General features: G+C 34.9%; 1 protein-coding gene across 11 annotated transcripts in view; it reads left to right on the top strand.

The window, feature by feature from the left end:
• MPDZ (multiple PDZ domain crumbs cell polarity complex component) overlaps positions 1-26,952 on the top strand; it is a 228,186-nt gene that overhangs the window by 27,264 nt on the left and 173,970 nt on the right. For all 11 annotated transcript variants that reach the window (XM_036737847.1, XM_036737846.1, XM_036737842.1 and 8 more), the window contains exons 2-3: positions 5,958-6,031; positions 9,063-9,229. In XM_036737847.1, the coding sequence (XP_036593742.1) occupies positions 6,016-6,031; positions 9,063-9,229 (183 nt within the window). In that variant the 5' untranslated portion in view covers positions 5,958-6,015. The remainder of the gene's footprint in view (positions 1-5,957; positions 6,032-9,062; positions 9,230-26,952) is intronic.

Below are 26,952 nucleotides of genomic sequence, written 5' to 3'. Positions count from 1 at the left end.
ATACTTTTTAGTTATTAATTAATTTCCTTGCCTTAAGGCTCTATCATTCCCAAATGAGCAAAGATAGAAATATTAAAAATTCATTGAAAGTGATTTATTATGACCTACTGTACCAGGAGGCAGCACTGATGTAGGGAGTCTGTCAGGCAATAAGCATTTATTAAGCTTTTGCTTTGCTTTTCCCAAAATAGTGGAAGTTGGTGTCTTTAAATTCTAGGCCACTGATGTTAACTTCAGTTCCTAATTTTAAAAAAATATATTATTGAAATAATAGTTGGTGAGAGTAGGCTTTTACAAATATATTTAAACTATTTTTAATCTATACATTTGGTTTTGAAACTGTAGCTACTGTGGGGCAAACTTTGAAACAAACTTCTCTGTGCAGTATATTTACCAAGAACAGTTAAACAAAATAAGCCCCTTAATGAGATGATTGTCACTGCGCAGATGACTTTCTGCTTGTTTTAGTTCACCAATGGTTAACAGAAAGGAAGGGTGCTTTAACTTGAATCATTTCATGCCAGTGTTGTCCATTCTTGTGACCTGAGGTTTGTTGTTTTCATTTTCATTGTGTTGTGCTTGTTCTGCATATACATGTATGTATGTATGTATATATATATATATATATATATAATTTGTTGTGTCTTCCCTCATTGTACATCATTTTAGACAAGTTTTCCCATGTTTTCTCTAAAACCCTATTTATCTCATTGTAACATAATTATATTTCATTGTATTCTTATACCTGCCTCATATACTTACTAGCTATGTTACCCTGGGCAGGTCATTTAACCTCCATTGGTCTTATTTCCACATCTGTGAAATGGGTATACTAGTAACATCTATTTCCCAGGGTCTTGTGAGGATAAACTGAAATAGAATATTTGTAAAGTGCTCTGCAAACCTTAAAGCTCTATCAGTGCTACGAGGCAAAGAAAATCAAGGTAAAATACTATTGGAAATTTGAGGAAGGAGAAATCAATTTTTTAAATTTTTTTAGATTTTTTTTATTTTTAGTTTACAAGAGTTTCACAGGTTTTTGAGTTCCAAATTTTGTTCCCCTCTTTCCCCTCCTCCCTTCCCCCCAAGATGGCATGGGATCTGATACAGGTTCTACATATACCTTCACATTAAACTTATTTATATAATAGTCAAGTTGTAAAGAAGAATTATGACCAATGGAATGAATCCTGAGAAAAAAGAAACAAAACCAAAAAAGAAGAGAAAAAAAGAGAGAGCAAATACTTTGCCTCAATCTGCATTCAGACTCCAGACTGGATGTAGATAGCTCTTTCCATCATGAGTCCTTTGGAGCTTTCTTTGAACCTTGTATTGCTGAGAAGAGCCAGGTCTATCAAAGTTAGTCATGACAGAATCAATATGTCTGTGGTTGTGAGAGATCAATTTTATATTAGGGTGGTGATAGGCTCAAGAAAACCTTCTTACAGGAGATAAAGTTGGGTTGGGACTTTAAGAGATGAAGAGACATCAATAGAGAGATGGGAGGAGGGAGTCTACTTTAACCACTAGGCTTGGGATGAACCCTTGCCTCTGGTTGTCTACAGGCATCTAGGTGCTGTGGATAGAGTGCTGGACCTAGAGTTGGGATGACTCGAGTTTCAGTCTGGCTTCAGACACTTGTTATGCTCAAATGAGAATAGGAATAGCACCTATCTCACAGGATTCTTGTGAAGATCAAATGAAATCATATTTTTAAAGCTCTTGACACAGTGACTGGCACATAGTTAGCACTTGATACATGCTTGTTCTCTTCCTTTCCTTCCAAGTATGAAGAGAACAGAGGCTAGGACAAATTAGAGATCAGCTGTAACATATAATATGAAAAGAGGAGTAGTTAGAAATAAGACTGAGCAGGGAGGTTGGAAACAGATTGTGGAAGACCTTAAATGATAGGGCCGGGACTTTAAATTTAATTAGGAGGACAATGCCAAGCCTTTGGCAGTCTGGTGTAGTGGGTGGCATGCTGGATTTGGGGTCAGGAAGACCCAAGTTCAAATCTTTCCTCAGACGCTTTCTAGATATGTGACCCTTGGCAAATCACTTATCTCTGAGCCTGATTTTTCTCCTTTGTAGAATGAGGTATTTAGACTCAATCTCTGAGGTCCCTTACAGCTTTAAGGAAGCTAAAATCTTGCATCTAGTATTCTCCAAAAGAGTGACATGATCTTGGTAGTGCATTAGGAGATTAAAGATAGATAGAGGGGAGGTAGGATGGAGACAGGAAGCTTTGACTATAAATTTCGGGTGTTTATGTGTGTTCTCCCACATTAGAATGTGAGGTCCTTGAAAGCAGGGAATGAATATCCTTTTCATACTTGTATATACTAAGTACTTAATACATTCTTTTTTTTTATTCATCCTTTCGCAAAGGGTATCCATATATTCAGCATCTTGAAACTCTCAATGAATACCTAACCCATTAGATCCTTCAGGAGGATAACTTAAGAACTTCTATCCTTGTTACTCATCCTTTAACTCCAGCAGCCAAGGTACTGTGCAGAAAAGAGATCACAGGATATAGTAAAGAGAGAAACTTTTAGTTATCTAAACATCTAATACTCTGCTAAAGGCAAAGAAGCTAATCATTCCTTGACTTATCTTAAAGATATTTTTATCTTTCACAACAAAAAGAGCTACTATTTTGGATCTAATTCTCACCATTCATCCAGGGAGAAGTGACTTCCATTTTGGAATTTACTGTAGAGAAGGAGAGGTAAGCTAGACATTAGGTAGATTTTTGGGAAAACAAATTTCAAAGTGTTTAGCAAAAGGATAGGAAGGATCTCATGACCTAAAATTCTGTAGAAGTCAGCCCAAACAGGATACTAAACTATATTGTAAGGGTACAGAGAGAAGCAATTCTGAAGGGGAAACAAAAAAGGAGTTGTCTTAAGACGTCACATATAAATAAGAATTTCCACACCTAACTTAGATTTTTAAAAGCTGTACGCATTAAGAGGGAAGCAAGGACAGGTAATATTGGATGCATATCAAAATATCACAATGACTGTAGGAATTGTGTTAGGAATGCTAAATCTTGGAGTAAACAAAGGCTGGGGAAGAACAGTAAGAAGTCAAGTCTCTTTCAATGACTTGTATAATGGCATAGATGGGATGCTTATCAGATTTGCTGATGACACAAAGGTGGAAGAGATAATGTCAAAAGACATCGAATCCATACAGATATTGACAAGCAAGACTGTTGGGCTGATTGGAAATTAAATTTATTAGAGATGTAGAGAGAGTCTTGTGCAAACATTCAAAATCAATTTCACATGTACAAGATAGGGGAGGTACTGCCAGGTAGCAATTCATCTAAAAAGACTTAAATATTTCATACTTTGTGTGGGACAGCAGTGGAATTTTGCAACTAAAACAAGCTAATATGATTTTAAGCTGTATTAATGGAGACTTTTTAGGTTAGGAGATGATAGTCACACTATATTCTACCGTTTGAGACTATATTTGGAGTATTTTGCTCATTTCTGGGAGCCACATTTTAGTAGGGACATTAGTAAGCTAGAGAATGTCCAGAAGAGGACAATCTAGATGGTGAAGAAATTCTAGGGTCATGGATCTAGAGCTGGATTCAAAGTCCATTTAATCCAACCTCCTCATTTTACAGATGAGGAAAGTGAGGCACAGAGAGATTAAAATAACTTACCCATAATCACACAGGTAGTAGGCATGAGAACTGGGGTTTGAACTCATATCCTGACTCCAAGTCCAGTTCTTTTTTTAATGTACCATTCTTGAACCTAACGATTTTGAGATCATGTCATTTGAAGATTAGCCTAGGGAAAAGTTATCTTTTTCCCTTTTCCCCTCTTGTGTATGGGTATATACATTTATTTACTTTACATTTATGTACCCTTTCTATCTCCCTTTCTCCCCCTCTCTCTATGTATATGTAGTTCTTATTTTTTGTTTTTACATTGCCTAAATTTCCTCCTGTATGCTTTACCCTCCATTTCATATAGCAAATAGTATTTTAAGGAAAAAAGAGAAAAATAAATCAGCAAAACTGATCCATACTTCAAAAATTGTGAAAATATGTGTAATAGTATGTGCCAGTGGAACATTGTTGTGGTCAATGAGTAAATTCTTTTCTTGGCTCTGGTAATATCACTTTGCAGTCTGTTCTGGTGAAGTCTTCTCAAATGCTTTTCTGTGTTCATCATTCATTTCTTATAGTGTAGTAATAGCCTATCACATAAATGTACTAGTTTGTTTAGCAATTCTCTAACTGATGTGCATCTACTATGTTTTTAGTCATTTGGTACTACAAAAAAATGTACTCTAAATATTTTGGTATATGTAAGAAGACTTTCTTTTTAATAGGGACGTCCTTGAAGTGTATGTATAGTAGTGGAATCTCTGGGTCAAGGACTATGAACATTTTAGTTACTCTATTTTTTGTATAACTACAAATTCATTTCCAAAATGATTGTATGGATTAACATCTTTACCACCAGTACTTTAGTACTATATTTATTATTCCCATCTTTTCTCATCTTTGCCAATTTGCTTTGAGGGGAAACAGGGTTGTTTTGATTTGCATTTCTCTTATTATTAGTGATTTAGAGCAATTTTTATGTGGTTATTAATATTTGGTAATTCTTTGGAGGACTTCTCACATCCTTTGACCACCTATCTACTGGGGAATGGCATTTGGTATACACACATATTGACATACATATATGTGTGTATATTATAATATTATTATTATATTTTTAATATATATTAAATATGTATATATATATATTAGTTACCTATGAATCTTAGATACTAAACTGTTACATGAGAAATGTGATACAAAGATTTTCTTTTCCTATTTGACCACTTTGCTTCTTAGAGGCCTTAATTTTGTCTGTGCAGAAACTTTTCAATTTCATGTAATCAAAATTATTTAAATGATTTTTTGTAATTACTTCCATCCATTATTTCATTATGATTGCATCTCCTACTCATAGCTGTGCAAGGTATATGATCTACTTCTAATTTTTCGTGCTGTGATCTTTAATATTCAGGGCATGTATCCATTTAAAGTTTATTATGGAATAATAAAGAAATAATAAAGACAATAATAATGGAAGGAAGTGGCACTTAAATTGAGTCTTCAAAGAAGCTAGGGATGTCAAGAGGTAGAGGTGAAAAGGGAAAGCTTCCTAGGCTTAGGTGACCTATATTGCAAAGTCACAGACTAGGAGATGAATTACAATGTGCAAGAAACAACTAGTAGGATGGTAATACTGGACCATAGAGCTTATGAACAGGAATATAGCATGAGAAAATAGGAAATATGGGAAGGGCACAGCTTCTAGAGAATACTATAATTTGATATTGGAGATATTAGGGAGCCATAGCAATTTATTAACTGTTGTGGTGGAGGGTTGGAGAAAAAAGGAGAGGTGACATGGTTAGACTGATACTTTAGGAAAGTCACTTTCGTGACTGTATGGGAGATTGGTTGGATAGGGAGAGACTGGAGGCAAGGACACCAATCAGAAGGCTTTTGTGATTATCCAGAGTATATAGTTTCTCTGTCCCCCTACTTTCTACAGCAAATAAATATTTAGTATTTTAACTTGGTAGTGGATATGTGAATACAAGCCTAGTTAGATCTGAATAGAAATTCCCGAAAGAAATATTTTGGCAATTGAACTTCTGGGACCTTGATTAAAATAGATTGCCAATCTATACTTCATTATGCAAATAATATAACTATGCAGATGTTAGATCACTTTGTGTCCCCAAATTAACACACCCTTTTTTCTTGTCCCTTGAAAGGGTTACCTTAGACTGTAATCAGCTGCATTTTAAATATGAAATGAATATGTGTATCAAAATCTGTATGAGAGTGCTTAGTTTTGGAGTAAAATTTAAAAGTTGCATCAAATGAGCATTTCATTTTCTTTTTTTTCTTCTATCCATAGGATTGTAGTAACAGACACCTTTAGACATTTGAAAGAGAAACTGAACTTCTAAAAAAACATGCTGGAAACTATAGGTAAGACTGATTCTGATTCACTTTTGCAAAAATTGAAATGAGAAATTACACATTTTAAAGTACTGACCCAAACAAGCTTCTCTCCTCAGTAATATGGTTTATCCAATAAACATGTGATTTTATTCTTTACCTGAATCATTTATTCTAAAACAATAATTAAAACTTTAAAAATCTTAATTATTCTAGCAACAATAGACTTGAGTAAGTTTAGTGTGGACCCAGTACTAGGTTCTTTTTTTTTTAAAGCATAGAGCAATATTATTAAACAGATAACATTGAAGGAAGATGAAGACTCAGATCTTAGGTTTGTTTTTTCCATGTCATATTGACTTACCTTACAATTCTCACAGTCATATAAACTCATTGGGGAATAGGAGAACAACAGAATTTGGATAACTTAGGCTAATATAGATAAAGTTTAACGAAGATTTAAGGGAACTTAAAATGAGTATTGAAAAAGTCAGTCTAGATCATCACTAAGGTCCCTATCAGCTTCAGATCTCAGTGTCCCTTGAATTGATATTTTCAGTTCGAATTATTAAAATTGTCTAGAGTCATATGATTCATGTCTATAGTATCTATACTCTATTTTTAGCTTGAAAATATTGTTCTGTGATTAAATGCGTCTTTGTTAAAATTGGAATTCCCTCTGCTCTTATCCCTATTTCTATTCTTATACATATTTTTATAGCTAAATGTATTTACAATGCTTCTTCCCAGTGTTTTTGGTAGAAAATTATTTGCTGCCTCGCTTATGCAAATGTTTGGGCTTTTAGGACGATAAAAACACACACAAACTGTTTTCCTTTAAAAGCAACATCGTTTTGTTGTTGTTCAGTTGTGTTGGACTCTTTGTGACCCTATGGTCTGTAGCCTATCAGGCAGAGACTCTTGTATCCTTCACTGTCTCTTGAAGTCTGTCCAAACTCATGTTCATTTCTTCCATGACACTCTCTATCCATCTCATCCTCTGCTGTCCCCTTTTCCTTTTGCCTTCAATCTTTTCCAACATCAGGATCCTTCCAATGAGTCCTGTCTTCTCACCATATGGCCAGAGTATTTAAGCTTCAGTTTCAATATTTGACCTTCCAGCGAACAGTGTGAATTAATTTCCTTAAGTATTAACTGATTTGATCTCCTTGTTGACCAAGGATTCTCAAAACTCTTCTCCAGCACCAAAATTCGAAAGCATCAATTCTGCTGTCCTCAGTGTTCCTTGTAGTCCAAATCTCACGATCATAGCTTTGATTATATGGACCTTTGTCAGCAAGATGATGTCTCTTTTTAGCATGCTATCCAGATTTGCCATAGCTTTCCTTTCAAGGAGAAAAGATTTTTTAATTTCATGGCTGAGGTCACCATTTGCAGTGATCTTTGAGCCCAAGAATATAAAATATGACACTGCTTCCATTTCTTCTCCTTCTATTTGCCAGGAAATGATGGGACCAGTTGCCAAGATTTTTTTTTTTATTGTTAGTTTCTTTAGGGACAAATGTCAGTCTCACCCCTTTAGCTTTTTGAAGACTCTTGAATCAGTTCAGAATGATCTGTTTCATACGGTTCATCTGATCCTATCACATATAGAAAACTAGCTGTGGAGTCAGAGGACCTGGGTTCAGTCACATCCCTAATACTACCTCTATGACCTTGGGAGAGTGACTTAGTCTACATGAGTCCAGTTTTCTTGTCTGTGAAATTGAGGAGACTGGACTATAATGTCTTTGAGCTCCATTCAAGCTCTCTAGGTCTATGATCCTTGTAATGGAAGAATAAAACCAATGGCTACTTTATAGGTTAGCTCTGGTTTAGTGCTGATGGCATGATATACAGTATATTTGAATCCATTTAATAATGAGCTTCTCTTTTTTCTTTTTATAGTCAAGAAACAAGAAAATGTCAGAGTAATAAAATTCATTCTGATTGAACACATACTTGTGTGTGAAAGTGGAAATTGCTAGTATTTAAATTCACATACGCTCTAAGTAAAATAGTTTTTTTAATTTAAAAAAGGAGAGAAAGGAAAATGGAATTAAATCTTATATTGAATAGGTTAAATGTCTGCATGCATCTTTTTAAAAATAAATTTTTATTGATGTAATTTGTTTTTATATCTCTAAGATTTCCCCTTGTATCCCTCTCTTCAGTCCTCTTTCTTTATCAAAAATAACTTTAAAAAAAGAAAAAAAAAGAAGAGGAAAAATCCAGCAAAACTGGTAAAGACATCATAAACAACTGATATTAAATGCAATATTCTAGAGGTACCACTCCCTCTTTCTCCACCTTATTCCTCTCACACATCTCTTCAAAGGAGTAAGGCTCTGCTTACTTAATTTTACATTAGTTTACTTAAATCCTTCCATATTTCTCTGTATTCATCCTTTTTATCATTTATTACTGGCCAATAATAGTCCATTAATTCATGTACCACAATTTATTTATTCCCCAGTTAATAGGCATCTACTTCCAGTTTCTTTTCTACTGCAAAGTGTTCTGTCAAGCAATTTTTCATTTTCTTTTCTTTCTTCTCTCTTCTTTCCTTTTACTTTTTTTGCCATTAGTCATGCCAGACTTGAATGAGTATATTTTTTAGTAGCAAGTTAATCTCCACCTTTTATGGTTCTCCTATGAGGTTTTTGTGAGAGGCATCATGAGATGGTGGAAAAAACACTGGATTTGGGGTCAGATGGTGGGAGTTCGCCTGTCAGCTTTGTTATTAACAATCCATGTGACTTTTGGCAAACCACTTAATTCTTCTGTACCTTAGTTTCTCCATCTGTATAATGGAGGATAATACTTTTTTAAACTGCTTCATAGAGTTCATATAAAAATAAAATATAATGTATGTGTAACAGTTCATAAAGGCCCTATGTAAATCTGAACTGTCATTATTATTTTGGTGAGAATGGATATAGTTTCATTGTTTTATTTGAATAGATGGTTGTCTTACTATCAGTCAATCAGTCAACAAAAATTTATTATGATTTGAATCCTTTTTTATCCTACTACTGACTACTAATACATTTTGTTGCAGACACCAGCCGGGCCCTACAAGCAGCAGAGCGATTGCAGGCTAAACTGCGGGAACGTGGAGATATAGCAAATGAAGACAAGCTGAGTCTCCTAAAGTCAGTCCTGCAGAGCCCTCTCTTCAGTCAGATTCTGAACCTTCAGACATCAGTTCAGCAGCTGAAAGACCAGGTAGGACATGACCCATCTAAGTAGGCATTCCAGAAATTGCTTGGCCACTATCCCTTTTATTTTTCTGAAAGGCTGATTTTTGTATGTGTTAATGAATAGTTAATTAAATCATTTAAGCCCAAAATGAGACATTCAGATTCACTGTGGCTTTTTTCTTCCCCTAGTTATTTTTTGCCATGGTTATTGCTGTATATTGTGGATGATATGACATTCTGTTGAAAGCTGTCTGGATGCCAAAGAATGAATTCCTACAGAAGAAGAGAATGATACAAATATGTTTAAGATAGAGAGCTGTGTGTAGATGTGGTCTCCATCACTAGGGTTTATTGTTCATGTGATGTTGTTCATTCCCATCCAAACGCTTGATCCCCTTCCTTACACTATTTCTGATAAGCTTGGATTTGCATGTGTAATCATGTATGTAAGGAAGGGAAAGCACCTCTATTTTGACAGTATGAGGGATAATTACATTGTCATCAGTTGGTGGTGTTGCAAATTCTCACTTCTTAAAGGAGTGTAAGGAGCAATTGCTTCCCATGACAGCGTCAGATGGTGATAAACATTCGAACTTCCAAATGTAACACAGCATTCTATTTTTTTATGTTCACAATTTTTATTTGGAATTTTTATAGAAAAGAAACTTTCAAGCATTTAAATTAGAATGGAATGTATCACATTGACCATATGGAACCTGAGGGTGTGCATGCTCTGAACTCAAATAAATTAGCCATATTTCAATTTCTATTATTAATTTTCCCAGATATTTTGACCTATCCAGGTCATTATTTTGAACACAGGTTTTTATTATTTTTTCTCATACAAACTTTTAAGTCAATTTAATAGTAATTACAATCAATTTTGGCATTGTTACAGTGTTTTTATGATCATGTTGCAAATTATTGAGAAACATTAGTTTGCCACTTTAATGAGTGAGATAGCACAAACACTTTTTAAAGTCACAAAGTAGTTTGAAGATTCAGTGATTTAAGGAGGAGCAGCTTCAGCCAAATACTTTTTGAAAGGTTCATGATTTAGGTCTGAACAGAGGTGAGAGTTGAAGTCCTAATTTAGAAATTATGAGAAATAGATTGAGGAAGGCTTGTGGAATAATTTCTTCTCAGTAAATCTTCGATTCATGAAAGACCTTTGGTATTTTGGTTATATTTAAGTAGACTATGAAGAGCTTATGTAATTGTTCCCTTGAAAAATAATTAAAGTGAATGCTTAAAGAAACCAATTTGTACAATGGGTTGACAAGCTTTATGAATTATCAAGGCCCAAGATATAAATATCTTGCTTATGTTGAGTTTTTATTTTTTCAGTTTTATTTCTTTTGTTAGATGACCATAAAAAATTGAGAAATAATATATAAAAGCATTTTTAAATTTAATTAGAGGAACATCCCAAATGGAAAAAAGTAGTAGTAAACATAACCAGTAAATAAAAGAAGCCTGGTGTTTGCCTTTTCTGAAGTTCTCTCATATTTTTTATCCCATTGCTCTTCCTGAAATTCCTCCTCCATTGCTTAGCACAGCACATAGTAGGTGCTTAATAAATACTTGTTGATTTAATTTAATTTTTAGTCAATTTAATGTTGGAGGGGAGAATTCACTGAGAAGCAAAGATAGGAAGGCAATGTCTGATGTATTGTTTTGTTTTGTTTATCAAGCATACCGTGGATGGAATGGTAAAAAAAAAAATTATTCTAGAACATGGATTGTTAGCCCAGAGTCCACCAATAATATTTCAGGGAAACTCTGATGCTGAAATAAAATTACACCTTTATTTCAATATAATTATTTTCTTTGTATTTTATTTTGAGCATTTGAAAGCATTATTCTGAGAATGGGTCCGTGGACTTCACTAGAATGCCAAAAGTTTCAATTACACAAAAAAAGGTTAACAACTTCTGCTCTAAACTCTAGCAGTAATTATTGGTCCTCTTCAGTTTTATAAGATTCATCTATAGCTTATCTGAAGTTATCCCAGTCACTATCTACATAGTAGAGAGATAAATTGTGAAGGTGCATTCTGGGAAAGTGTCTTAGGTATACTTTTTTATAAATTAATTAATTTATTTTTAGTTTTCAACATTCTCTTCTATAAGTTTTAAATTTTCTCTGTCTCCCTTCCCCCCTCCTCAAGATCATGTGCAATCCAATATAGGCTCTACATGTAAATTCTTATTAAACATATTTTCACATTAGTCACGTCATATAGAAAAATTAGAATGAATGGGAGGAATTAGGTATACTTTTGAAAGTAATTTTATCTACTACTTCTTTCATGTAGAGGGAGAATTAACATCCATATTTCTCTTTTCTTTATATTTAACAAGTGTACCTTAAATACTTGTTTCATGTACAGCACTTACAGAGAGACATAAAAGAAGTAGGAGAAATTTCTCCTTTGCCCCTATGAAAGGGTTGGCACTTTCAGTCATATTTCACCATAGTCATCAACTTTATCAGTATCTAGAAACATTAAGTACTTCCTTACCTGATTCATTTGTGTCATTTTATTTATTTGTTCTAATTCATTTCTTTCTGAATATCCTGGGTCTTATTATATTAGTTTTTTTTTCCTTTGCCAAAGTTTACCAAAAAAAAAAAAAAAAAAAGGAAGGTCTTGTTTCTTCTTTGATCTCCTCTTTATGGTATTGTGGAAAGGACATTGGATTTAAGCCTCAGAGGATTTTAATCCATGCTGTGCTACATATTTACCTGTGATTTTGGTCAAGTCACATCACCTCTTTGTAACTCAGTTTTTTTATTTGGAAAATGAGGAATCAGATTATATGCTGTCTCAAGTATATTTTGACCCCAGATTTTATCCTCTTATGGTAATTTAGTAATCATGTTAACTGCTAGCATTTATATTTTGTTTTAAGATGTGTAGAACACTTTAAGAATATCTCATTTTATCTTCACAATAATCCTGGGAGGTAGGTGCTGTAAGCATTTCCATTTTATAGTTGAGGAAACTGAAGCAGGTAGTCATTAAGTGACCTGTCCAGAGCCACATGGCTAGTAAGTGTTTAAGGACAGATATGAACTAAGGTCTTCCTGATTCCAGATACAGCATTCTATCTTGTGTCACCCAGCTGCTACCATTTTTAAAAAAAAAATGCATTTTATTCATATTAAAATAAGGAAGTCCTGCACTAAGCTCTGACAACAGTGATCAGGCATTTGTTTTTATCTTCACTTATCACAACAGGTGAGTTTTCCTAGGCACAATCTTTGTATAGTCCTTCAAGCTAGAAATTTGAGCCCCTAGATGAGCCTTCTTTAACATGCCTCTATGTCCCTGAGAAGAGAAGAAAGTGAATAATTTATAAGCCTGAGGTACATGCAACATATTGGGGAACTTGATCGCATTGCGTCAATGACAGATGCGCGCATGCCACATTGAATTAAGCCTACTATTTTTTTTCCTCAGATTCTTCTCATTACTTCTATTCAATAAGGTTCAATTTTCCCAATTTGCTACTTCAATATTAAGATTGCCCTTGGAAATCAAACTGTTTCCTTTGGCAAATTAAATACTTGACAGGTGTGTAACGAAGAGGGCATAAAAGCCGTGCCCTAAAGGGATGTGCTATTTAAATATTGTCAAAAATACTAACAGGTCAGGGGGTATAATTGATGCCTCTGTTTAATTCTGCTACTTGGTATATTGTTATAACTGCCAGCTAAAAGGACGTGCTGTTAAACCCAGATAATCTCTAACGGTCTCAATTCATTGCCCTATTGCACAATTCCCATTTAAGTGAAAAGGACTCTGACTGTGTGTCAATGATCTGTCAAATGCACATTTTCAAGCAGTAGACCTACTGTCACTGAATCATTATTATAGCTAATCACCCCAGGGCTTAGTGCTTATTCATGACCAAAATCCAGCTATTGTGGGGGAGGGGGGGCAGGAATAAACACGTTAATGGTTTAATCATAGAAACTTGCCAGCCATAAGGGTATTGTACTTTGGCTCTGCAGTCTGTGGAACTTCTCAGACCCAGTACAGGCAAAATCCAGTTTCCTCAGAAATTCATTGCTTTGTCAGATGAAATGGCCAAAGACTGTATATATATATATATGTATATAATACATATATGTATGTGTATTATATACATATATATACATATACTCTTTTTTTCTTTTGGATTCATTTCATAGTATGATAGATTTAGAGTAAGATGAGACCTTTGAAATCATCAATCACAACTCCTTCAAATTATGGTTGAGGAAACAGGCCTGGGGTTTTATAAAGTGAGAGGCATAGGACCCCAAAGGTAAGTGGTAGAGATAGCATTTGAACCCGAAAGACTTCAGATCCAGCATTACCTCTGCTGTGCCATGTTGTCTCTTAAGTTGTTTGCAGCAAAACTATGATTTATAGTTATCACAAATATCTCTATGTTGAAGCTTAAAAAGTTTTCAGAAGACTCTTGTCAATGTCTATACAAACAAAGTGAGTAGATGATAAAATGGTGAAGATAATTTAGGTCAAAAACAGGATTACATGAATCACATAGGTATTTTATGTACTGGTTATCTGGAATCATGGTCCATGTATAATTGAAATCCATTTTTTTTTGAGTTGCAATACTTAACTATGTGCTTGATATTGTGAGGTTTCTGTTGTACCTCCTCCCTGCCCCAAAAGATTGTTGAATTACCTATTTATATGTATGGAGAATATGTATGACATAAGCTGTGGTATATGGATGTGATAGGAAAACTTATAGGAACTAATATAGAGGGAAATTAGCAGAATCATTTAAACAATATATGCAGTAGCTGCAATAATACAAATGAAAATAATAACTAAAATTGAGTGTGTCCAGAAAATGTGTCCCTTCCCTTGCTGCAGAGCTAGGGGACCGTGGAGGTGGGATATTGCGTGTGCTGTCAGTTGTGGATCACTTGGTTGCCTTTGATCACCTAGTTTCTTTTTCTTTTTGGATCTTTGTTACAAGGGAAGACTAAATGGTTAGGAGAGCGGAAAGACTGATGTATTCAGAAGTGAATTGATGTGTAACCGAGAGGCATCAATAAAAAAGGCCAAAAGGGGCAAAATTAAAACTCCTTAAATGTTTAAAGATGATAGTTTTAATGTATTTCCTCTCCACATAAAACACTGTCTTACTGATTTCCAAAAGTAAGATAAAATAGGCTGATATTTATAGGTCTAGGCCACTTCCTTGTGCAGAAATCCCCAGTAGCTCTCTATTGTCTAGAGGATAGAAAAACAAAACCAAAAAACCCTCCAAAGCATAAACTTGGCAGTTAATTAGTCATTTAAGGAAGGCCCAACACAATCTGGCCTTGGCCTGCCTTTTCAGAAGTTATTTCATATGACTTCTTTCATATTCTCTACATCACAGCCAAACTGGCCTTCTTGCTTTTCTCTATAATTGTCACTCATCTCTCCTGCTTCCTTTTTGCCAATGCATAAATTGCTCCCCATGCCTGGCTGGAAGGGATACACAGCTTCCCCAACCCAGCCTCTTGGTTTTTTCCAGCTTCTTATAAGGTTCAGCCTGGGTATCATTCTTCTAAAGGATCCAGAATTCTTTCCCAATCCCAGTTTTTAGGGCTTTCTCCTCAAATTGTTTCTTATCCAGGTGCACATTTATATGATGTGTCCCTTGACAGCAGGGATTTTTTTTGTCTTTGTATCTCCCAGCACTCCCTGTACCTGGTATGGTTTCTTGCATATATTAAGTATTTAATGTTTGTTAAATTGAAAAGTAGTAGCTTAGGCCTTGACCATCTCTTTTTCTTTAGATGCCTTATAAATATGTCCTATCATTTGAGTTATATCTACGGAAAAATCACACTAATGTCTGAGCGACTGTATAATTAGTGAGTGCCTACTGAGTATGACAATGAGAGTAACTGAAAACCATACAACACTAGTTTGTGACATTGGTGTCTTTTCCAATTATTTCCATAGATGACAGGAAATTCTCAAGATAAAATTACAGTAAGTGCTACTCTGAATATTTTAGAACCTCACTTTCTGTCTTTGATAGAAGGGGATTTCTAAGTGAAAGGGTCTGGACATTTTCATCTCTTTCTTAACATAATTCCAGACTACTTTACAGAATGGTTGAAGCAATTCAAAACTCCATTATCAGTGTGCTTGTCTGTCCATAGCCCTTCCACCACTGATTTGCTATTTTTGGTTGTCTTTGCTTCTTAGCTGGGTATAAGATGGAACTTCAGTTTCTTTTCCCATTAGTTATTTGAAAAGATCTTTTATATGTCTGTTGATATTTGCAATTCTTTTTTTAAGAACTGTTTGTTCAGATTTTTTGACCACTTAACGTAAGTGGATTTTAATTTTACGAGGAATTGGGCAGAAATACTACACCAAAAAGTAGATACATCCAAAACTTATTTTGAGTTTGGAATGGAGTTTATTCATTGGTAAACCTACTATCCCTGAAGGGGAAATTACTGCTGTCTCCTCAAATGCGTAGATGGAATTCTGACTTGCTGTTGATGGGAAGGCAACAGAAAGATGGGAAATATATCTTTATCCCATTAAAAAACATCCTCCATTTTTAGTGGGATGATTTATACATCTTTTGAAAATTAACAGTATTTTTGAGCATTCTATAAGTTTTATTGCCATAAGGTAATAATAGGAGAAATGTAGAAGGCAATGAGCAATATTGGATTAGAGAGAGAGCCCTGAAAAAAGTGATTCTTAGGTGTAGGTCCTGCCTCGGTGACATCTTATGAGCATGGTCAAATCATTTAATTTTTAGCACCCTGGGTAATTTTTGAAAATGCTAAGTTAATGAATTGCCCATCAGCATTTCTGGATAGAATTTCCACAGCAGGTATTCCTAATACCAGTGCGTTTAGGATTTAAAAAAAAATAATTGAACGAAACAATGACCAGTGAAGAAAGTGAATAATTTCTTATCCCTTATCTAAGAGAAATTTAAAAAGCAACCTCAGATAATGAAAGAGAATCACTTATATGTTTTTACATTTACCATGAAGTTTATTTACTGTAGGAATTTTGAGTACTTTATTTTTGGTTCAATAACAGCTTTTGAATGTTTGTTCCTTTAACTAAAAGTATGTAAATATAGAGTACTTGAAAGAAGGGACTAAAATTCTTGCTTTTTCCTGGGCAAGCTTTTTATGTAGCACTGGATTAAAATGCAACACCATCTTGCTATTTTAGGCCAGTATGTGTGTTTGTGCATGCATGTCTAAAACAGCAAATGGTGCTGGGGGGAATTTTAGTGACAAAGTTAAATGACCTTTCAGATTTGGGATGAGAGCCAAAACTTGCTACTGACCTCAGAGGGCATTTTGACTCTGCTAGTTTGAAATAAAGTTTTTGGAGACAGATACTGAGCTGGTGCTATGAGGTCATAATTCATGAATGTAAGGAAGTTGACAAAATGACTGGATTTAGAGTAAAAGGACCTAGATTTGAATCTGCTACTTAATGAGATAAGTGCAGCAGTAAGTACTAGGAGTCATAGTATGACAAAAAGTATTGATGAGGTTCTGTAGATGAAAGAAATGTACATCTTGCTAAATGTTAATTTCCAAATTCTTTCCCCAATAGGAGAAAGCAGGTTAGTAGTCAATACAGTGGAACTGATAGAGAAAAAAAATCCCAAATGCATACTAAACCTGGGTTCTTTTATGACTTTTGTGCCGTTGGGCAAGTTATTTTACTTCTCATTATACAGTAGCTTCTCACATCCCTCCTCTCAGATTTTTTGCTTCTAATTTATAGCAGGGCCAGAAAACATAGAATTTGTGTGTATATATATACATATATATATTATTAAAATTTAAATTATATTTATAAATGACATAATACGTAATCACATAGCATATACTAATGCTTTATGAGACTTTTGGGATACCTCATGTATTATAAAAAAATTATAACTAAAATATTGAAATTTTTATAATTATATGTAAAGTAAGAACAAATAGTTAATGAGCAATGGACAGTCCTATAAAGTTCTTGGGCTCTGTTTTTGTTGCTTAGGGAACTTTTTATTTACCTGATTCTCACAAAAGATCTCTTAGTAAGAAAAATCTTAATATACTTTATTTTCCTTGTCATCTGAGTGAGACTAAAATATTTGCTATACATAGAAAATTAACTTAAATGAAAATAAGTAAAACAACCAGCCACCTGGATAACATCACTAAGGTTCATGTGATCAAGGTAATAATGATAGCTACTTTGTATAGCAGTTTAAGGTTTGTAAAGCATTTTACAAACTTTATCCTCACAACAACCTTGGATGGAGATATTATCTTCATTTTGCAGATAAGGAAATAGAGGCAGGCAAAATTTAAGTGACTTGCCCAGAGTCATAGGTAGCATTTGTCTGAGGCTAGATTTGGACTTAAGGTCCTCCTGACTCCGGGTCTATATATACTCTATACACTGTACCTCCCACTTCTTAATTCATGACCACTGAACCAAGACAATTTCAGCAATATTTAACTTATCTATGACTATTTATGGCCATTGAATTAGAAGCGATGTCATTGTACCTAATTCAGCATTCTTAGCTATAGTCATTTTTCATAAACATTAATCTGATTGATCATGAAGTTTTCAGATTTGGCCACTAAATGGATATAATAAGCACACCAAACATGTCACAAATCACTTATTTCATTTGTATAGACACAACATTAATCAAGGTAATAGATTAGAGTTGGAAGGGTTCTTAGAAATCAATCATAGGCTCTGTCCCCTTCCTTTTAAAGAAATAGTTAATTCCTTCCAATTTATAGTCCCTCCCCAGACTCTCAAATCTAATGTTACCAATTAGCCTATTTTGTATTCCCTATTTATTTTTTAGGGAATTAAAAAAAAAACATACAAACTTTTGGTTTTAGTTTCCACATCTTTAGAATGAGAAACAGTAATCAAACAATTGCCTATTCCTTTCTGTCCTTCAGATTAAAAATTCTATTGGTCCATTTCTACTATCTTAATGCAATTCTGCACAGATTAATGATGTTTAGTAAAATATGTAATACCTAATTATTTTATGGACATAGTTCTTTCACAGATTTAAGAAAGGTCAAGCACATTGGGGAAACTTGATCCGGTGAATAAAGATGGAAAGATCCTTCTTAGGAGGGAATATATACAGGCCATCCTTTACATCCGTCACCGAAACCTGCAAGGTTGACCACTAGCTTAAGTTCATAGCGTTTTGTGGCATACTGACTCACATTTCTATAGTGCTTTACTATTTGTACAATACTTCCCTCCAGTGGCAAGAATACTGTTTTTTAAATCAGAGAACTTGGGTTCAAACCTTGCTTTTTTAAGTACCTACTTGTGAGATCTTGGGCACTTTACTACTCTGGACCTCAATTTCTTCATTTATAGGTTAAATGGTTGGACTAGGTACCTCTAATGTCCCTTCTACTTCCATATCTGTCATCCTAGGACACTGCCTTTCCTGACTTAATTCATATCTCTCCATAAGCTTTTCATTCTAGACCAATTGTGTTCTGAACTCAGCATTCCATCTCCCTTCTGGAGATGCCATTCTATATGCCTTTCATGTCCTACCTCCCACCTTTGCCTCTTAGAATATTTCATGTTTCTTCTCATTCTCAAGAGTCTCTTTCTCTTCAAATTATCTTCTTTTTACTTCTCTTCATGCATGTCGTATCCCTGCCCCCAGGAAAATGTAAATTCCTTGAAGTCAAAGATGTTTTAGGTCTTTATATTTTGAGTGCCTTGGTTTGTTTTGTTTTAGGGTCAGCATCTGTTGTTTTATCAGGGCAGGTTACTCCCTGCAAGGAAACTCTCTAACAATGAATATCTTGAATTTACTGTATAATCTTAGATAGTTGCCTGTAGACCCTGAGAGGTTCATTGTATTCAGGGTCACACAACCAGTATATATTCAAAGTGAGACTTTAGCCCAGGTCATCCTAACTGTAAGAACAGCTCTTTATCTACTCATCCCCTGAAGTGTAGTAGGAGTTCAGTATAGGTTTGTTGCATTGAATTTCATTAGCAAAAATATTAGTTCTCCTATTTTACAACTGAATAAACTTAAGCTTGGAGAGGATCAATAACTTTGCTCAGGGCCACACAAGTTATCAAGTGTTATAGCCAGGACCATAACCCTGCACTTCTGATTTCAAATCCAAACTCTCTCTCTCTGACTCCCAAACCAAATAAAACCCAAAAAGCCAAGTTAAACATTTCTGGAATATTGAGGATATGACAGTACGTCTGTCTATAATAATATCAAACATCAAGGAGAGGGATTAAATGAAGAATTATTTTCCTTCCACCTTGAGTTACTTAGGTGAGAGTTGATCCTGTTTAGCTCTGAGAAGTTAAAAAAAAAACAAATAAACACATGCAAAGTTCATTCACTGTGATGCACCTGCAGCCATAGAGATAGAGGTACTAATACAGAGCCACTAGCAGCATATGCTTTTCAAAATGATGCCTCTCCTTCATTTTTCCTGTGGTGGGGAATTATTATCAAAAGATAACTGGGAAACCACCCAATGATCTTTTCCCCGATGATGGCCAATGTTAGTCAGAAGTAATTTAGCACATTTTGTTAAACTGTGGCTTTAATGAAATAAAATTTTGCTTTCAAAGTACAAAAAGAACTGTCCAGATGGCCATGCTGGAGTATGATAAAATGACCTTGTGGGATATCTTAACATCTTATAATTATTTCTAATCAAACTTCTTTTTGAAAAGATGGAGGAAAGAACATACTCACTTATTTCTACTGCACCTGAAAATAAATGTATTTATTTTCCAAAGGCTTTCTGTTCCATTTTGTCTATCATTTAATTCAGGAGCCAGGAGCCATTTTATGTCCAAAATAGTCTCCTCACATTAAGCTAATCCCCTTTGAACATGCAACTCAATTTCTTTAATTAGCTTTAAAAATAAGGATCATTAAATCAGAGTGCCACCATCAATTACTGTGCAAGAGTTTGGCTGTTCAATAATGCATCAGAGCTGTGCTCTAATCAGTATTTTACTAAAGATTTATGGAAAAGGAGGCTTCCCTAGGTCTGAAACTTGAAACATGTGCCTATTATGTATGAAAAAATTTCTGTGATTACTACCATTTTTGGTGTTTTATTTTACTGAATACTCTCAGTGTTTGATAGATTCATTCTTCTTTGCATTTCATATTTGGGACCAATTCCAAATCGTTGGTTACAGCATTTGTGTAAATTCGCAACAAAATGATCAAATTTCTTGCCTTTGCAAGAAAAGACAAGGTGCAGATTTAAAAAAACCCACATTTGTTAGAGGTCCACCTGTCATGACAAATTTTCCCAAACATGCTTCACTTTTTATTTCTTATACTGTTAAAGCCAAAAAGAAGAAGAAACAGAAAAATTTAAGTAGATATCTTCTACAAAAACCTCTGATAACTCCTTGGGGCCTGGAGGTGATCCTGAGCTCTCAAAGGTGATGCTAATAGAACCTAAACTCTAGCAGGTCATTTCAAGTCTTCTCTGAAAGGCTTTTAGTGTCAGGCCTGGTGATGGATTCTGTGTGTCTTCTCTTAGGACTGTCCATAGTAAATGCAGAGGGTCACATCACAAGGCTGGATATGGGGGGATTCTTCAGCCACAGTGGGTCTTGAGGGCCATCTGTTCAGTTATAGAGGGGTTGCAGTGTGCATTGACAGAGGGAGTATGTATATTAATGAAAGAAAATAGATCATTACATATTGAAGAAGCATCTGGATTTGTCATCTTGATATAAAGCCTATGCTTAGGAACTTAAGCAAAGTTAACAGCTTTAATACTGTCTAAAGTATTAAAACTTAAGCCCACAAAGCATTTAAATATTCTTGAGCTCTTGTGATTTGCCTGTATTTCAGCATATACATATACATATACATAGTATTCATTAAATAGACATCAACAAAAGTGATATTTTCTTCCTACTCTACATAGTGTAATCAAAATAAGTTTAGCAAAAACAACAACCAAGAGTATATATGATAGTCTGCTCAAGATGCTTGAGGAAATTCAGTTTGATATTTTCATAAGACAAAATAGTTATACCAAGTATTTCTGGAAAGACTGATGACTGGCCAGTAAAACAGCTAGCTAATAGCATTAATCCCCTCCATGAAAAAAAAAACATTAGAGATAGATGAAATATAAATAGAATTCCAGATCTTCATATTTTTAACATCTTAAGTAAATGAATCCATACGTTTGATCATATTTCCTGTTGTGTGTTTTTATTTAAGCATTAGATTCCTGTATATCTAAGACACAGATTCTAGAGGTGCAGTTTTCATTTTTTTAAGATGTGGATTGTTCGTAAGTTTGAAATTTGACAGATTCATAAGCAAAATGATTTAGAATAAACTGGAATTTTGGCATTCTTTTCTCATTCCACAAAATCTAGTACAATCAGTCAGTAAGCATTTATTAAGTGCCCCCTGTGTGTGAGGTACTTCGGTAATCACTGAAGATACAAAAAGGCAAAAGACAGTCCCTTCCCTCAAGGAGATCACAATACAATGGGGGAGACAACAGGTAAACAAATAGGTACAAATGAGGGATAAACAGGACCAATGGGAAATAATTAATAGAGGGGAGACACTGGAATTAATACAGATTGAGAAAGGCTTGCTGTAATAGGCAGGATTTTAGTTGGAAATTGAAAGGAGTTAGGGAAGCCAGTAGACAGATGAAGATGGAGGTCATTCCAAGAATGGAGGACAGTCAGAGAAAATGCCTAGAGAGAAGAAATGGAATGTCTTGTTTGAGAAATAGTTAGGAGACCAGTGTCACTGAATGGATCAAAGAGGTTGTGGCAGAGAGTAAGGTGTAAAAAGACTGGGAAGGATTATGTGGGGCAGGGCTCCAGGTTTTGAAGGGCTTTGAACGAGAACAAGACCATGGAGTATACTGACTAGGGAATCAAATTGATCAGACTTGAGATTTAGGAAGATGGCCACTTTGGTAACTGAATGGAGGATAGGGTGGATTGGGGAGAAACTTGAGACACGCAGACCCGTCATCAGACAAGGGTGAGGTGATGAGGACCTGCACTGGAGTGGTGGCAGTATCAAGAGAAAAGGAGGCATATTAGAGGAATGTCACAAAGGTGAACTAGATTGTTGTTGTTCACTTGTTTTCAGTCATGTCTGACTCTTCATGACCCCATTTTGGGATTTTCTTGGCAAAGATACTGAAATGGTTTGCCATTTCCTTCTCCAGCTCATTTTGTAGATGAGGAAACAAACAACTAGTAAGTGTCTGGGGCCAGATTTGAACTCAGGAAGGTGAGTCTTTCTGTCTCTAGGTTGGGTACTATTTCCACTGAGTCACTTAGCTGCCCCTATAGGGCAGCAATACTGGATTTGGGAGTGTGTGAGAAATAGTGAGAGATAGGATTTGAGGATAACATGTAGGTTGGGAGCACCATGTACAATTAGGTAATAAATATTTTAGGTGATGATCTTTTATAAACATTTTGAGATAAGAAGCTTTTAAAATTGCTATATTGGGAGCAGATCATCTTTTGTATCTATTGTGAAAATGCAACTAAAGGAGGGAGCCAGTATGGCTAAGCAAAAGCATATGGAAAACCATGGAAACTTAAAAGAGAAGGGTAAGGGAGAGCTTCTCATACATTTACAATGGAATTACAATTGAAGATGTTAAACTTTCCCAACATCTTTATTATCCAGTAATTTAATAAAAAAATTATTTTTTATTATGCACTTAACGTTATACAAAGGAAAGCAAAAAGGTTTCATATGGAATGGTGAGTTTTTTTTAAAGTGTATGTGATGTTTTAGAAGGCAGCAACAAAATCACCCAATTTTTGCCCCCTTCTGGACTTATTCTTATTTTCTTCTGTTTTTTAATGATTTGTTGATCCTCTCATTTTCCTACATTTCTATTATTATCCACTAATTGTCCTTCAATCTCCCACTCTACTTTGGCCCCTGATAGAAGTTTCTGTAACAAACAAGTGTGTCAAGCAAAATAAATCAGTACATTGTCCATGCCTGAAAATTTCCCTCTCATTATGTACCTCTGGTTCAGGGATTCTAAACCTTGTTTTGTTTGTCCTGGACCCCTTTGGCAGTCTGGTGAAGGCTATGGATAGGACTCCTTTCCAGAATAATATTTTTAAATGTACAAAATAAAATAAATCAGATAAAAAGAAAATAAATATATTGAAATATAGTCATCAAAATATTTTTTTAAACAACCAAGTTCATTGACCCCAGGTTGTTTTTAACCTATCCTAGTCCATCTTTTCCCTACCAAGGGAAAGGAGGCATGTTTCATCATCATTTTTCTAAGGGTATGTCTGGTCACTGCATTTATCAGTGGTCTGATGTCTTTCAAAGTCATCTTCCTTAATTATGATTAATAGCTAGCATTTTTATAAGTGCTTTAGGGTTTGCTAAATAATTCACAAATATTATCTCACTTTGTCCTCACAACTCTGAGAAGTAAACACTGTCATCACCCCCATTTTACATGAGTGGAAACTAAAGCAGATGAGGGTAAGTGACTTGTCTGGGGTGTCACAGCCAAACAAAATTTGGACTAAAGTCTACTTGACTCCAGGTTCAGTATTCTAGCCACACTTCCATAAAGCTTCCTTTACATTATTGTGATGGGGCTATCATATAGTTATTCTCTTGGTTCTGCTCATTTCACTCTACATAAGTTCACACACTTCTTCCCAGCTTTCTGGCAATTATTTTTATTTGTTATTCCTAATGGCACAATAATATCCTATTAACATTAGTATAGCATAATTTGTTTTATCATTCTCTAAGTGGTGGGCACCCACTTACCCCTCTGTTTCTTTGCTATAACCAAATGTATTGCTATGGATATTTTTGTTTATGTGGGACCTTTTCTCTCTTGGTACCTCTTTGAAATATATTCCTAATAGTGATTATATCCCTGGTTCAAAGAGGGTATGTATATTTTAGTGACTTCAGGAGTAGAGGTCTAAATTGTTTTTCAGAATGGATAGGCCAAGTCACAGTTCTGTCACCAGTGCATTAATGTGCCTAGCCTTCCCAAGATAGAGTTTCTCAATACCTGACTTGCTGTTATTCTCCTGTATGTCCAGAAAAATTAAGAATAATTTTGTTTTGCAGTTAAGTTGCTTCTGTGGGCAAAGTCAAAACAGTTGCATATTGAGTTATGTAGTCAGAGGATGTACAGCTTGAAAAAGAAGCTTTTAGGCTTTCTTTCTTTTTATGAAGAACAATCTTGGGGGATTTGAGTCTGAGAACTCTTGGAGTTTTCCCAGACCTGTGATGATTGTACCTTCAGGGCATAAGCATCCCTTTACCTTTGCATGATAATACTCAAAAGCAGAAGAGAGAGTTAAAACAAAAACTTTCCCTGTGCAGACTGTATAATCAATTTGCTCCACATAATCTAAAAAAAACCATCTTTTTAAGAGTTCAGGTATCTGTTTTGTGTGTTAACAGTAAGTACGTTGAATAAATCTGGTTACTTTTTTTTCTTATGCTTCAACAACACTTGAAAGTCATCTCTGCTCAGCAATTCAGTTTAAACATTTATTGAGTAACTATTGCATGTAAACCACCAAGGAGATAACAAATTTTAAATAGTACATACTGATTCCCTGCTCCTATATAATATACAGTCTATAAGAGGACTGAGGCATATACACAGAGAACTATAGTACACAAGATTATATGATGAATAAAATGAGGGAGACGTTGTTTGGTGACTTCTATGGTTCATTGCAGTCCTAAATTTCTGATCCCATGATCCTCTGAGTGTAGAATAGAACCTGGCATATAGTAGGTGCTTAATAGATGTTAATCAATTTATTGATTAAAAAATAAGTGTTGTGAGATTCAAGCTAGAAAATATCGCTACTGACTCTGGGAATGAAGGGAGGATTCCTGAAGGAAATACAAATGTGGGATGAAAACTTGATAATTATTTTGGGAATCTGGCCTATAAATTATCTAAATTCGTTTTCTTCATAGACCCAAATTCCAAATATTTCTTTACACCTTTAAATTTATTTTCTCTAAACTGGGTTCTCATATATATCCGCTGGACTGTGGACTTATCAATAACAACTTTTGTAGATACATTAAAACGAAAGGTCTAATTTTGTGCTTTGGGATGTAAACTGAAAAAATTTAAAGAGCGTTTTGGTGGGTTGAATAATACAGCTAATTATTTAAAAAAAACACACTTTTTTTTAGTTTGTCTTTATAGACCCAACTTTGAACATTTTTTTCAAGAATGAATTGAATGAATTTTCAGCTGATTTAAATAAACAAACTAAAAAACAAACCTAATTTATTAACATGAACTTTTTTCCCCTAGGGATCTTAATACTGTAATTAGTTGAGCCAGACAAAGCAAGCTGTATTCTGAGAGTATTCTTCCTTGGAATGAAATTAATCTCTTACATACCAGGGAGTACCTTTGAAGGACTCATTACTTTGTTCCCAGCATATAGTTTGTTTCATCCTGGCTCACCATAGCATAAGTCCAAATATTTTTTTTCTCTATGCAAACACACCATAGCATTAGGACCTTGTGTGTGGGATCCTCAGCCTGTCGCAGCTTTCATCATGCCATCTGCTCAACCTGAGATGTGTAGAGTCTGCTGGCAGACTTTTTTGAAGTTGCCATGGCTCACGATAAAAACCAGGCTTGGCATAACAAGGCTGTTTAAAAAAGAAAAAAAAATATATATATATACACACACTATATGTGTGTGTATATATATACATATATTATACATACATACATATATAGTATAATATATACAGATATTATATATGCATATATTTAGATATAGGTACATATAAATTAATTGCTCCCCAATGCTTTAAAATAATCATTTGAAGGATTACCAAATGTTTCTACCTTTGACACCCTCTCCACTCCTGCCCAGTGGTTGAAAACAGGTAGCTGATAAAATGTTTGGGTTATTGGTAATCTGAAAGCTGTCTTTGGGTCTATATAGAATGTAGTGCATTTTACAATAGTTATATATAACAACTCTTCAATTTGTATAGTTAGTGTGATGGTTTATGGAGAAAGAAGAAAAGTCCCTACAAAATTCCTTACTCATAGGAGTAACAGTAGCAGTAACAGTAATAATGATTTAGCACTTAAGCTACTGTGATTTCAATGGTGTGGTAGGTACTTCTTACACCCACACAGATTGAATGCCTTAGAAATGTTTTTAATGAGTTTTTGTAGTTGAAGATATTCATTACTTGGTGGCCAACCATTTATGATAAATTAACAAGACATTAATTAGGCATCTGCTGTATGCTAAGCACTAGGATAAGGCTCTTGGGAAGATATACAGTTGGTTACCTGACCTGACCTTGAAGCCTTTCTGACCTTAGTGGGACTGACAGGGCTGTTGTGAAACTTTTATAACCTTTGAGTACCTGCTGTCCACAATACGTGCCACAATGAGATGATGAGTGAGTGAGTGAGTGGGTGAGTATTTCTTAAGTGCTTAATATGTGGGGAAAGTACCCACATGAGGGCAAAGTAGAAAAAATAGTCTAGAGAGTCAAAGCTGAGCCGGGTTGGAAGTGAGCTTGTATAGTGCAGCTGCTTCCCAAAGTGGGGGTTGCCAGGGGGAACTCACCAATTAGAGGAGGAAGATTCAGAGAGGCAGCATCTCTAGCATGA

Source organism: Trichosurus vulpecula, chromosome 9 (assembly GCF_011100635.1).
Source record: "Trichosurus vulpecula isolate mTriVul1 chromosome 9, mTriVul1.pri, whole genome shotgun sequence".
Taxonomy (NCBI): Eukaryota; Metazoa; Chordata; class Mammalia; order Diprotodontia; family Phalangeridae; genus Trichosurus; species Trichosurus vulpecula.
Note: the sequence above shows the minus strand (reverse complement) of the source record. Positions and strands in the feature narration are given on the sequence as shown.